Below are 13,927 nucleotides of genomic sequence, written 5' to 3'. Positions count from 1 at the left end.
CAATGCGTTCCTCTTCCCCTCCCCCCTTACCGCTGGCTGGAGTGCAGATGTAGTTTTGAGCCACCTTGGACCACAAGGAAGAGGATGACAAGCTAGGCATGGTGGGGAAGAGCAAAGCAAGACGGCCACCTGCCTTGCTTCCACCAGCGTCATTTCCAGTCTCCATCACACACAGCACAAGTACAGTATCCTAACTCCTACCCTTTATATCTCCCGGGATGCCTGGAGAAGGTACCCAGGGTTCACTGAATTATGGGGTTGGACAAGTCACCACCCTAGGTAAAGACAACCGCTGCAGACGAACTCTGCCTTCCTTCTTCAGTCTGTCACCTCCAACCACATAAGCCATTAGAATCTTAGAGTTGGAAAGAATCTTCTAGATCATCTCTCTAGTCCACCCATCACTGGCATCAATTTCTGCACATCATTCATTCTTGGTCCTTTTAGCTCCCAGCTTGATGATGCAACACATTATGGGCAGTCTTTTTTTTTTTTTTTTTGGTACGCGGGCCTCTCACTGTTGTGGCCTCTCCCGTTGTGGAGCACAGGCTCCGGACGTGCAGGCTCAGCGGCCATGGCTCACGGGCCCCGCCGCTCCGCGGCATGTGGGATCTTCCCGGACCGGGGCACGAACCCGCGTCCCCTGCATCGGCAGGCGGACTCTCAACCACTACGCCACCAGGGAAGCCCATGGGGCAGTCTTAATAGTACCAATTTCCACCTTTGCTCTTATTTTCCCCTTCGAGCCCTCTCCAAACGATACATTGGGGGGCAGGTTTTTCAGGGAGGTAGTGATAAACAGTGTCCGAACTCATGTAAAAGTGAAAAATGTCCATTAATGTCAGGACTGAAGCATCTCTATTGGGCTTGACGATTCAGAGGGCATGGGTGTCCTTGGCCTCTGAGTGAGGGGTGGCAGCCAGATGGAAGTGGGAAGATGGGGAAAGGGAGCTGATGGATGGAGACGTGAGCAGAAGAGAGTTGGAGGTGCGGGGTTACAGGAAGCGTTTGCTGTGCCTGTCATTAGGATGTGAGGGACTTGAACAGATTTAGCAGCTAAGAGAGTTCAGACTGAGGGAACAGGTGAAGTTGCAGGGCAGAGAAGGCGTGGCTGAGAGAGCGTTGTCTGCGGAGAGTGGGGAGGGCAGCGAGAATGAAATTGGGCCACTTGACGATGAACAGATGGGAGAGCCATTTCATCCTTTGCGACCAGAGGGAGGGAGGGAGAGAAGACGTGCCGAAGGGGATTTGCTGTGAAGCCCTAGCAAATCTTTTCCATCCAGAAGCCCAGGGAGATAAGCTTGGTGGAATCAATGAGGTAGGAGGCAAGGGTGTGTGCCAAGCACTGGAGTGAACTTTAAACAAGCAGCTGGAGTCACGTGGTGATGATTTGCAATAGTTGTGATGGGCGAGGGAAAGGGAGCCTTAAAGACCTGTGTGAGGGCTGATCACGGTGCCCAGCTGAGGTACTAGGGCTTCCAAAACTCAGTTGTAGGGGCATTCCACATGATATGTGTGTCCCTGGTGATACAGGCCTGGAGAGGGTGGATTTCAGCTTTGATCCATGGGTTGGGTGGTACCCTGGAGGGCCAGGGATGCTTGGGAGTGGAAATGAGAGTAAGAGAACAGTGCAGGGGCCAACCTTGGGCTCTGGGCAGGTAGAGAAAAGACACCGCAGCAGTTGCTGCCTTGTTAGAGCCGTTTCCCCTGAAGGTGGGAGAGGTGGAAGGCTTGTGGGCAGGGCACAGCCATGTCCTATATGCTTCTGGCCCCAGAAGGTGCTGTCTCCGTCTCATTTAGGACAGTCCTGTGTGTTTTCCTGAGCCTCCACCTTTGGTCTGCAATCTAGTCTCTTCCTTGAATCTCCTGGCCCCCTTCTCCCCCGCCCTGCCCCAGGGTCCAGCCTTCACCACTCGATGCCCATCCCTGTTCAGTACAGATTTCTCTTGGCTGTGTGGGCATCCTCTGAACTGTTCTAGATCAGTGCACCCTTCTCTGCTCCCTCTCGTTCGGCCTCACCATGGGTCTGCCGTCATCATGGAAAAGCTCGTCATTGTCATTCTGGCTTTGACTAAGTGCCAAGGCACCGTCAGCTGTTCCCAGCACTTAGTGTTCTAACACCTTCGCATCCCGTTCTGGGGCTCATTGATTCTTCTAAGAGAGACAGAGAGGTTGGTGGTCAGGAGCTGACGTTTGGAGTCACACAGACTTAAGTGTGAACCTTCCTCCTGCCCTTTATTAGCTGTGTGATGTTGAGTAAATTATTCAGCCTCCTTGTCCCCCTCTGTAAAAGGGGGATAATGGAAGTTATCCTCAAGGATGTAACTCTTAGGCTTGGGGTGATGAATAAAAGAGAGATGGCGCAAGCTTTGTGGGAATGAAGATCTCAGAATGAAGACAGCCAGTGGGATGCCTCACATTGCCAAAACTTGGATTAGAAATCAACCAAAAAACTCATCCATCTATTGGGAAGCCCCCCCCCCCCAACACGAAGAAATAGGTATTTCTAAGGAAAAGCAATTGATCTGTGTTACATAGCCCCACCCTAGACATTCCCAAATTCCCCATGGTATTTGTGTTGTTTACTGAGTCATAGACAACAAGCCATTCAGTAATTACATTTCAATCATGGGCATCCAGTCACCCTGGTCTTCTACCCACCAACTGTGTGGAACCTTTGTCACAGCCTACAAATCATGTGATTGTGATCTGTGGTTTTTTCTAACTGAATACACATTGCGTAAGAATCGGGACGATTCTGTGGCAGCCATGGTAAGAGTGTGTGCTGAAAAGATGGGCTGTGTTATTTTATTTTTAAATTGGTTAATTAAATTTTGGCTGCGTTGGGTCTTCGTTGCTGCGCGAAGGCTTTCACTAGTTGCGGTGAGCGGGGGCTACTCCTCGTTGCGATACGCGTGCCTCTCATCGCGGGGCCGCTGCAGAGCACGGGATCTAGGCGTGCGGGCTTCAGTAGCCATGGCTCACAGGCTCCAGAGCACAGGCTCAGCAGTTGTGTCCCATGGGCCCAGCTGCTCCGCGGCATGTGGGATCCTCCCAGACCAGGACTCGAACCCGTGTCCCCCGCATTGACAGGCGGACTCTCAACCACTGCGCCACCAGGGAAACCCCAAGATGGGCTGTTTTAAAAACCATTGATTTTGGGAGGCAGACTGTTGTGCCGTTTTTCCTTTGCACTGCCTGTCACCCAAGATACAAAGGAGGGCAAGGGTCTGAAGTTGTCCACGTTAACAGTGACACTCCAAGCAGATCTGTTGTCTTTGGGCTGCTTGGAAAGGAAGAGGCAGGCAGGAGAACATAGAGTGCCAGGCTGGGTGCAGTTGGAGAAACACTATTTTGCCAGGAAAAACTGGGGGCTCTGAAGGCACCCCAGGCTTGTGTGCTGCTCCTAGTTCCAAGTCTCTGTGAATAGTTCTGTGGATACTGGGGACTGGACTGGTTGGGTGTTTAGATGTTCTGGCTCTCTGATGGGCAGAGGCTAGAGATAATTAAAGGGAGGTCTGTGTGTAAATTGGTATTTCAAATTAGTTTTCTGGAGATGAAAAAAATTGAGAAAAATAAAAGGGCAGAAAACACTCAATAAAAACAGAGGAGGGGCTTCCCTGGTGGCGCAGCGGTTGAGAGTCCGCCTGCCGATGCAGGGGACACGGGTTCGTGCCCTGGTCTGGGAGGATCCCACGTGCCGCGGAGCGGCTGGGCCCGTGAGCCATGGCTGTTGAGCCTGCGCGTCCGGAGCCTGTGCCCCGCAATGGGAGAGGCCGCAACAGTGAGAGGCCCGTGTACCACAACCCCCCCCCCCCAAAACCCAGAGGAAACCAACAGGAGGAGGCTAGCATGAATTGTGAAATCTACAGAGAGGAGAATTTTTTCCCAAGAAATACTTGCTCCCGCTATAGTGAAGGCTTTGCCTGGACCCATGGCTCCCAGCTCTCTGGTGGCCTTGTAGATTTAGAGTTACACTTTGGGAAAGCCATTTGGAAGTGCATCTCGTGAGCCACACAAGTATTTCATACCTTCTGAACTAGTAACCTCCCTTCTGGGAATTTATCTGAAGGCAATCAATCTGAGAGAGAAAAAAAGGTACCACATGCGTAAAAATGCTGATTGCCTCATTGCTTTCAATATTAAGAATTTGGAAGCCACCTAAAAGGCCAACGGGAATGGAATGGTCGTTGAAATGATGGTGTATTGAATCACAGAGTATCATGCGTTCATTAAGATTATAATTATGAACACCATGTAGAAGTATACATCTATCTGAAATAGCAACCTTTTATGATATAAGTAAGTGAAAATAAGCGTAATGTAAGATGCTGTCTGAGCTATGATTAATGTATAAGATAAAGATATATACACATGAATAGGGCCTGGAAGGAACATGCAGAAAATGAGCATGTTTGATGGATTCATGGGGTGAAAACAGGAGTGCTTGTTTTTCCTTTTTTAGGTATCTTCATTATTGCTGCTAAAGGTCAAATCCTGATTTTGTCATGGAATCACACCCATTTTGTCATCTGTACAATAATACTTGATATTACCCCCTTATCTCCCTCTAGGCTCTGTTCTTGGCCCGTCCATCCATTCTTGCAGACTTCCCCATGCCCCTGGGCTAGGTACTTACAGACAGGCAGGAGAGCTTGGGCTTGTCCTATGGGGGTCACTGAGAGCAGGTTTGGGCTTCCAAACCCACGTGATTTGAGTGGTTTGACTGCAACGGCAGCACCCTCACCTGCCTCCTTCCTCATCAGGTGTCTTTCACCTCTGCTTTCCTGGCACTTTCTAAATGTGTCGTGAGAGTAGAGGTCATGTGTGCTCCCTTCGGGCCTGAGATTTAGTAAATGCAGTAAACAGTAGCTGCTAACCACCATCCTCATTATAACGTTTGTATAATAAAGTAGTAAGAAAAAAATAACAGAAGTAGAATGGGTACCTTGAGGTTCATGTAGATGGTGAGTAAACCTTCCAGATAATATTTCCAGATACCTGTCCTCTCTTCATGAATTCTCTTTTTAATAGATTTATTTCTTCATTTATTTTTGGCTGCGTTGGGTCTTTGTTGCTGCGCACAGGCTTCCTCTAGTTGCGGCGAGGGGGGCCACTCTTCGTTGTGGAGCGAGGGCTTCTCATTGCGGTGGCTTCTCTTGTTGAGGAGCACGGGGTCTAGGCACACGGGCTTCAGTAGTTGGGGCACGTGGGCTCAGTATTTATGCCTCGTGGGCTCTAGAGCACAGGTTCAGTAGTTGTAGCGCACGGGCTTAGTTGCTCTGTGGCGTGTGGGATCTTCCCAGACCAGGGCTCGAACCTGTCCCCTGAATTGGCAGGCGGATTCCCAGCCACTGCGCCACCAAGGAAGCCCTTTTCATGAATTCTTAAGGTCCATCTTTAAATAACAGCATCTGTTACAGATTTTCTTTCTTATGTGGAGTAAACGTACCTCCTGCAATGATATTTAAGCTATTGCCTTTGTTCAACAAAGCCTTGTTATAGTGAACACTGGATACTTTAAGCCTGGATGAGGCCAAAAGAACACTGAGTTTTGACCAGCTAGGTCAGAAGCAACAGCTCCCTCTAGTTAGATCTCTCTGTTTATAATGCTTTGCCTCTCTTTGGTACTCCTTCCTTCTTTCAAAGCATTTTCATATTTATTTTTTCTCTCCTGAAATTGGTGAGTTAATGTGGTTGGTCTCCCCATTCAATGGATGGTGATCTCTCATTTAAAAAATTTTTTTACCCCTATTGGTGAAAAGTTTTGAGCACACCCTCTAATACCTGTGTATTTGTTTACTTATAAATGATATGCGTGGATCACAGTACTGGTGGATCATATGTAAAAGCATGAGATGATAAGATGAAATAAGCAGTGTTTAAAAAATAGCTTTTGGAAAAAAAAAAAGTTTTGGGGCTTCCGTGGTGCTGTGGTTGAGAATCTGCCTGCCAACGCAGGGGACGCAGACTGGAGCCCTGGTCGGGGAAGATCCCACATGCTGGGGAGCAGCTAAGCCCGTGCGCCACAACTACTGAGCCTGCACTTTAGAGCCCGGGAGCCACAACTACTGAGCCCACGTGCCTAGAAACCGTGCTCCGCAACAAGAGAAGCCACCACAATGAGAAGCCTGCGCACTGCAACGAAGAGGAACCCCTGCTCGCCGCAACTAGAGAAAGCCCGCGCGCAGCCAAAACTAACTAAATAAATAAAATAAATTTATTAAAAAAAATAGTTGTCATAAAGTTTTATTTACTAGCCTAGGAGACCTTTTTGTTCTCATTAAAATATCATGACTAGTCCTATTTTCAGTCAGAGTGGTGTGAGTGGGTATGTTTTATTAATTTCAAAAATCTTGATTTAGTACTTTGTGATACAGTAATTCAAATGTCTGATTTTAATTCACTTATTCTTGGTCTCAGTAGCTGAAAAGGTACCTTGAGAAGACGTGTAGAGCCAAGTGGAAGTTCACAGACGGCGGTGCTTCCTAAATTATGACTTATTTTTCAGTCCCATCCATGAATTATGCAAATGTTTTTGTTGAAATTCAGCAAGTAAATTTCCATTTCTCATGATGTCAGCCACTTGTTCTTGTAAACTAACTGAAGGGTGCCACATTTTTGACCAATGGGTTCAAAACCTGCCGTAATTCTTCGTTTGGAAGATCTTTAAAAGACTAGACAAATCTGTTTGCAAGTTTTTGAAGTGTGCAGATATGTTTTTATAAATCAAATTACAGGGCTTTGGGCCACAAATCATTAATCATGGAAATGTTTCTAAACGTCCGTTTTCAAAATGCCTCTCCACTAGTACCGTTTTTTGGAAGCATTGCTTTCTTATTCATTGTTAAAATGTCATCTTTACCTTGAAGGAACAAATTAAATATGTTTGTTCTTCCTGAAAATCTCTGCTGGATGCCATAGCTCTTGATAGTCACCTGTCATCCAAGAATAGGTCATCAAATTTTGAACTTAAAAAAAAAGAATAATATATATATTTTTAAAGTTAGATTTTTAAATTTTATTTAATCTTTATTTATTTTAAAAAATTAATTAATTTTTGGCTGTGTTGGGTCTTTGTTGCTGCACGCGGGCTTTCTCTAGTTGTGGTGAGTGGGGGCTACTCTTCGTTGCGGTGCGCCTTCTCATTGTGGTGGCTTCTCCTGTTGCGGAGCACAGGCTGTAGGTGCACAGGCTTCAGTAGTTGTGGCACGTGGGCTCAGTAGCTGTGGCACGTGGGCTCTAGAGCACAGGCTCAGTAGTTGTGGCACACGGGTTTAGTTGCTCCACGGCATGTGGGATCTTCCCAGACCAGGGCTTGAACCCGTGTTCCCTACATTGACAGGGGGATTCATAACCACTGCGCCACCAGGGAAGTCCTGCATAATATATTTTTATATTTGCAACTCTTCTAAAGTTCTTTGACACTGGGTAACCAGCAAACTTCTGGGTGTCTCAGAAGATAGAGGTCACTGCCCATCTTATTCACAAAGTTTGGTGAAGATGCAACTGCATCTTAAATATCTTGTGTTTTTACGCTTGACATCCTGAAGCCTTTGGTGCCTCTTGCTACGATCACTTGCCAGGGATGATGGAGTGAATGAATTTCTCTGGGCTGCTAGCTCTGCTCCTTTGTCCCCCAAACCCTGCTTTGATTCAGGCAGAGCAGCCACTGCATCAGGGGCTACATTCAGACAGTTTCTCTCTGGAACAATATTCTTATTTAAGAAGCCATTCAGCTCCGAACATGAATTTACTGTAAATCTTCCGTTAACCGACTCACAAAAAAAATGCACTTTATGTGTGTCATTACAGATATGGAACCTAGCAAATGCCACAGACTGAACCGCGGTGTGAAACCATCACCCCAGAGCGCAAAGCCAGCCTCCACACTGTGTGAATCTTTGCACATTTCTCCCTTCAAATTGTCACCGATGTTTTTCATACATTTTTCCAAAGGTATTTGCTGACAAAGGGATGTGTTTAATTTGCGGCCGTTTGTGTAGCGTGTTATGGTTCAGCTAGTTTTGGTGCGATCGGGAGCACGGACATCTCTCCCACGTGGCTTCCCTACCTTTTCCAATCAAGTAAGAAACCTTAGAAGAGTCAAGGTGTTTACATTTGGTTGGAAGAAAATTTAGAAGGCACTTGGATTGTGTCTAGTACATGTTAAATATCACAGAAAACATTGCGGAAATGCGTCTTCGATTTCTGTATGTTTCATTTTGAAATGTCATCTCAAGTAAGACGGCTTCCTGCTATGCTTAGCTAATAGCTCAAGGCACAATATATTCTTAAGGTAGGGGTCACCGTTTGGTAGTGGATCTTCACCCATGTATTTCATCTTCTAGATGCTTCCTTCTTTTCTTACTGGATCAGTGTCAGATTGTCACTATTTTGACCTTGTATTGTGGCTGAAGACAAGCTCCCATCTGAAGGAAAAGTGTCAGCTTTGTCCCGTTGGGTTATTACCTTGTGTTTGCCTTCCTGCCATCATCTGCAGTGCCCAGGTCCTTGGCCAAAATCTTCAAGTCTCTGGCCCGTTTGATGGGGGCTGGTTGCGTGAAACCCATGTCTTAGAATCTATACACTCACTGCGTGGACACAGGTACACTGCATGTTCAGGGGAGGCTGTGATCACATCCAAGCAGGGGTGTTCCTGTTGCCTCCCCCAGGCTGTCAAGGTGCTGGGCTCACCAGGGGCCCCCCACTTTCTTACCACACGTGACATCCCCCTGCCAGAGGGATGCCACCGCCAGCACTTGTATTAGTGAACTCTAATGGAAACTAGGGACTTTGGGTCATAGTGATGTTCAGTGTAGGTCCATTGGTTGTAACACAGGTGGGGCATGTTGAGCATGGGTGGGGGGCCGTGATGCCTGTGTGGGTGTACGGGAAACCTTCCGCTCCATTTTGCTGTGAACGTAAAACTGCTCTAAAAAAATAAAAATTTCAATAATAATTTTTAAAAAGGTGGTGAAACCTAACCCTAGCTGAATAAAAGGCTATTTATGGTATGCATGTATCCCCTTTGGCGTGACTGTGTTTACTCTGTATAGGGCAGGGATATTCACGTGTGAATCTGGGGTGCTGGCCCAGGCCCATCATATAGTTAAAGGTAGCATAGTATCTTTCTAAAACCTCGAAAATTCTGATTCTGAAACCCAGCTGGATCCAAGAGTTTGGTTATGGAACTGTGACCCTGCGTTTTCTTCCCATAGCCCTGTGGATTGTTCTGGCTCTCCTTGGACCCTATGTGAAGCCTATGGAGGGTGAACCCCAAGCCCAAGGGAGTTGCCCCTTGCCCCATGTTGACCGGCGTTTCCTGGAAACAGGAAATGAGACTGGACCAGGGCTGCTCTCACCAAATCACAAGTCCTGTCGCCCATCTGAGGAGAAGCCTCTGGGTCTGCTTAGGAGCCCGAGCTTCCCCAAGAGAACACGTATATATTGGTGGCCTCCTGCCCAGGGAAGAGTTCATTCCCTGCAGCATCCACTGTGATAGGCGCGGGCAGCGACGAAGAGGTATCTAGAATCGCAGAATGTTCAAGGAAGAACATTCTGTCAGTGGATTCATTTCTATTTCACTCACCCATTCAGCACATTGTGTATTAATCCTGTGCTGAGAATGGAGCTGAGGCTGGGGATGCCAAGAGGAAAAGCCTGTCAGTCTCTGCCTGCCCTGGAGGTGTTTACAGTTCACCGGGGGACAGACATGCAGATTGCAAGCCTCCGCTTCCAGGGTAACTGCTTGTGGGTTCAGGGGAGAGAGAGTTCTTCCTCTGCAGATGAGTGAGGATGGGCTTAGGATGGGAAAATAGCCCTTTACCAGAGACTTGCAGGTTGACTAGGACTTTTTCAGGTGAAGTGTCTGGGGAAGGCATGCCCGGTTGAGGGAGCAGCGTGGTGTCGACTGAAAAAAAAAGCGCAACCTAAAAGTTGAGAATTATGTTTCATTTGGCGGACATACTGAGGACGTAACCCCTGGAGACAGCCTGTCAGATAGCTCCGAGGGACTGTTCTGGACAGGTAAGGGAAGAGCCAGGATCTGTAGGAGTTGTTGCAAACCAAAAACAAAACCAAACAAACAAACCCAGGTAGTCTTGGAACATCAAAAGATTGCTGTTAATTAAAGAACACCTGGCATCTCAAGTGAATAAATTTAGCACTTTTCTGAATGTATGGGAAGATGCAAGAGTCTGGGCTCCTGGAAATCATGCCTTTGATAGGCCCCTTAACTATCTAGGGCCAGTATCTTGTTTTTCTCCATCCTGAATCCCCTCACGGAGCACAATCAGGGCGGCTGCAGTGGCTGGTGGCTTGAAGGCTGCAACATCCTTTGTTTATTGACAGGGTAGGTGACATTTTTCTGTCCTCAATGGCTAAAGGTGTGGTGGCTGGCTGGGAGACATGCTGTGTCTCAATGTATCTCAGTATATTATGGTAACTCAGTATTATTGGGGGTTAAAGTGAGAAGTAAGAGAGGTGGGAGATGAAACCAGCTTGATTAACAGAGGTCCTGTCACCTCGGGCCCTGTGCCTGAGGGGTGTACATTTCCAACATGAAGCTAGTGAACCCATTAGAGCAGGAAAGGACAGATTTGTCTAAAAGTGCTCCCCAACCCCTGCCGTCTCTGGAATTCCTTCTATAGCATCCCTGCTGGATGGGTGAGTGGCCTCTGCTTGACCACTTCTGGGGACGTTATTTGGTTAGCATAGAAATAAATTTCTTTTATGTAACTCACAATTTTGTCACCTGTGCTATTTCTAAAAACTGGTATTTTAAGGCTGTCTGCACAAGTTCAACTTGTTCTTTTTTGGGAAATGGGTGCAAGATACTTCAATTTAATTCCTTCTGCATTCTCATTTTTCACACCAGTTGTCTTATTATTCTTTTTTTTTAATTTTTTTTTTTTTTTTGTGGTACGTGGGCCTCTCACCGTTGTGGCCTCTCCAGTTGTGGAGCAGAGGCTCAGACGCGCAGGCTCAGCGGCCATGGCTCACGGTCCCAGCTGCTCCACGGCATGTGGGATCTTCCCGGACCAGGACACGAACCCATGTCCCCTGCATCGGCAGGTGGACTCTCAACCACTGCGCCACCAGGGAAGCCCTTTTTTAAAATTTTATAGATTCATTTATTTTATTTATTTTTGGCTGCGTTGGGTCTTTGTTGCTGTGCGCGGGCTTTCTCTAGTTGTGGTGAGCGGGGGCTACTCTTCGTTGCGGTGCATGGACTTCTCATTGTGGTGGCTTCTCTTGTTGGGAGCACAGGCTCTAGGTGCATGGGCTTCAGCATTTGTGGCACATGGGCTCAGCAGTTGTGGTTCGCGGGCTCTAGAGCGCAGGCTCAGTAGTTGTGGCGCATGGGCTTAGTTCCTCCACGGCATGTGGGATCTTCCCGGACCAGGGCTCGAACCCATACCCCCTGCATCGGCAGGTGGATTCTCAACCACTGTGCCACCAGGGAAGCCCTGTCTTATTATTCTTAACTATTATTAAAAGGAATGATAAAAAGTAATTAACCATCTGGAACAGATTCGTGCCTACATTAGTCAGGGCATCCATTATAAAACCTCTTGAAAGTTCAGTCTTGGAAATAGATTCTCCAAGTAGGTGGATTAGCTAATGAATTTTTCTTCTCCAAAGGCAAGTGTATTTTCCCAGCACAGCCAGAACTTCTATTGCCCATTTTTCAAAGAGGGAGAAAGTAGAAGTGAAAATAGAAATGGCTTGTCAGTTTACTGTGTAAAAGCTGTAGATTTGATATGGTTTTGTAAGGCTTCTGCACTATACTTTTCCACTAATATTTGTGGATTTAGTGTGACACGTAACATTGGCTTCAGGAAGATAACTGTATTCAGTGATTGCTTCCTTCAGGGTGCCTGGAAAGCACCCCTGGTCACTTCTCATCCATGATGGAGAAGCTGGAGATGGGTCTGCAGCAGGACAGCACCAAGGGGGGAGTGTCAGAGCCTCAGCTTGTCCTGTGTGGGTTCTACCGTGAGTTTTAGGGGGGACTTGGAATTTGACAGAAGGAGGAAATTACACTGTTATCGGTTCAGCTTTGTGTGCTGCCGAGTTCCATGAATCATTCTCTCCCAGACCATCCTGGGCATGGCCAGGCTGTCTAACTCTTGGAAGACCTGTGTGACCCTTTGGTCCTACTGTGTTGACCCTCTGTGTCAGCCCTTTGTACCTATAAACCCAGATGGTTGCTTCCCTCTGCCACCTCCCTGGCCTCCCGCCATTGCTGACACCCAGAAACTGACATGAGTGCCTCAAGGCAACCCCTCCAGATTCAGGGCTGACCTGGAGCTAACACGAATTCAGACCCAAAAGTCCCTTGGGGAGAAGTAGCTGCCCCCGGGTACTTCTTCCTGGATACAGAACACAGGGCCGGACCTCCAAGGGCCAGGAGGCTGACTCACATTGTCTGTGTCAACAAGAAGCATTTGCTTTTTCCCAGATCTGAAACTGTTCATGGTGCTCAGAATTCCCAGAGTGCCATCCTGATTTGTGGCCAAGAGCTATGCTTCATGAACTCTTCCGTGGTTTCGTGTTAGCCTGATAAGACCTAACTCAAGTACGATTTTTTTCCTGAAGGCTGGGTATTGCTAGCTTGCAAGTCGATTCTCTTCAACAAATACTTATACAGCACCTTTTGTATTCTGAGCTGTGAGCTGCACTCTGAGGATCCAGGGTTGAATGAGCCATGGATCTGTCCCCAAGGAGTTCTCAGTCTGCTGATAGATGCATGAATGGAAAGATTACAGATAAACACGCTAAGTGCTCGAGAGAGGTCTCAGACATATGCTGCAGGGTCCTGGAGAGAAGAAAGCCTTACCATCTACTTGGGAGGCTTAGGAAAACCTTCAAAGGGAGGATGATATTTATGCTGGGTCTTGATGCATTCATAGGGGTTTGCCAAGTTGAAAGCAGGTTGAAGGAGTGAGGACAGTTGAAGCAGAAAGGACACAGACAGAAGCAAGGCTTGAAAAGCCATGGGGTGGGGCATGGTGTGTTTCTGCAGATGGACGCTCAGGGTGTATGTACAGGGAGCAAGCGTGAGGCTGGAGCCTCTCATGATGTTGCTCTTGCCTTAGACCCCGAGCCTGGCATGCAGTACCCACTGGGAGGGAGGGGCCAGGATGGGAACCCAGGATGAATCCACAGGCTAGAGCTGGAGCAGGGAGCACCCACTTTCAGGAAGAGTGATGAAATCTGAATGCCTAGGGGATTCCAAGCCCAGAAGTGTCAAAAGCAGGGGTCAAAGCCACAGGTCTCTGAGCGAGAGGAGGGGGTGGGGTGTGAGAAGAAACAGAAGCAGGTTGTTTCTACCAGGCGTGAATGAGTGAGTGCCATTTCCTGTTTCATGCATGAATGTCTTTTCTCTTCAAATAGATTATATGATACTTGAAGGTAGGAGGATGGCTTTAAATTTCTTTTTAAGTTCTGTACACTAGGGTCTAATAAAGTATCGTTAATGCATACAAGAGGTTGTGCCACTTGCCCACGATTTTAGGGTTTGTAGGGCGGTAGAGTTTGAGACCGTGTGTTTACCATGGCTCTGCACGGCTGCTACAGGCTGAATATGTGTGTCTCCCCCAAATTCGTATGTTGAAATGTAATTCCTAACGTGGAAATATTTGGAGATGGGGCCTTTGAGAGGTAATTAGGTTAGGAGGGTGGAGCCCTCATGTGTGGGATTAGTGCCCTTATAAAAGAGGCCCTAGAGAGCTCCCTAGCCCCTTCCACCATGTGAGGACACGGCCAGAAGAGGGCTGTCTGTGAACCACAAAGCAGGTCCTCATTAGACACAGAATCTTCCAGTGCCTTGATCTTAGACTTCTCAGCCTCCAGAACTGTAAGAAATTAATGTTTCCTGTTTAAGCCACTGAGTGTGTGGTATTCTTTTTTTTTTTAAAAA

At 47.4% G+C, this 13,927-nt stretch overlaps 1 protein-coding gene across 2 annotated transcripts in view; it reads left to right on the top strand.

Annotated features, from left to right (window-relative positions):
• GALNT17 (polypeptide N-acetylgalactosaminyltransferase 17) overlaps positions 1 to 13,927 on the top strand; it is a 450,322-nt gene that overhangs the window by 91,927 nt on the left and 344,468 nt on the right. The window contains exon 1 of one of the 2 annotated variants that reach the window (XM_079944096.1): positions 7,848 to 7,959. The exons of the other annotated variant lie outside the window; for it this stretch is intronic. Coding sequence (XP_079800222.1) covers positions 7,935 to 7,959 — 25 coding nt within the window. The 5' untranslated portion in view covers positions 7,848 to 7,934. Of the gene's footprint in view, positions 1 to 7,847; positions 7,960 to 13,927 lie in introns of those variants that run through there. 2 annotated transcript variants of the gene reach the window in all.

Source organism: Stenella coeruleoalba (genome assembly GCF_951394435.1).
Source record: "Stenella coeruleoalba genome assembly, chromosome: 15".
NCBI lineage: Eukaryota > Metazoa > Chordata > Mammalia > Artiodactyla > Delphinidae > Stenella > Stenella coeruleoalba.
Note: the sequence above shows the minus strand (reverse complement) of the source record. Positions and strands in the feature narration are given on the sequence as shown.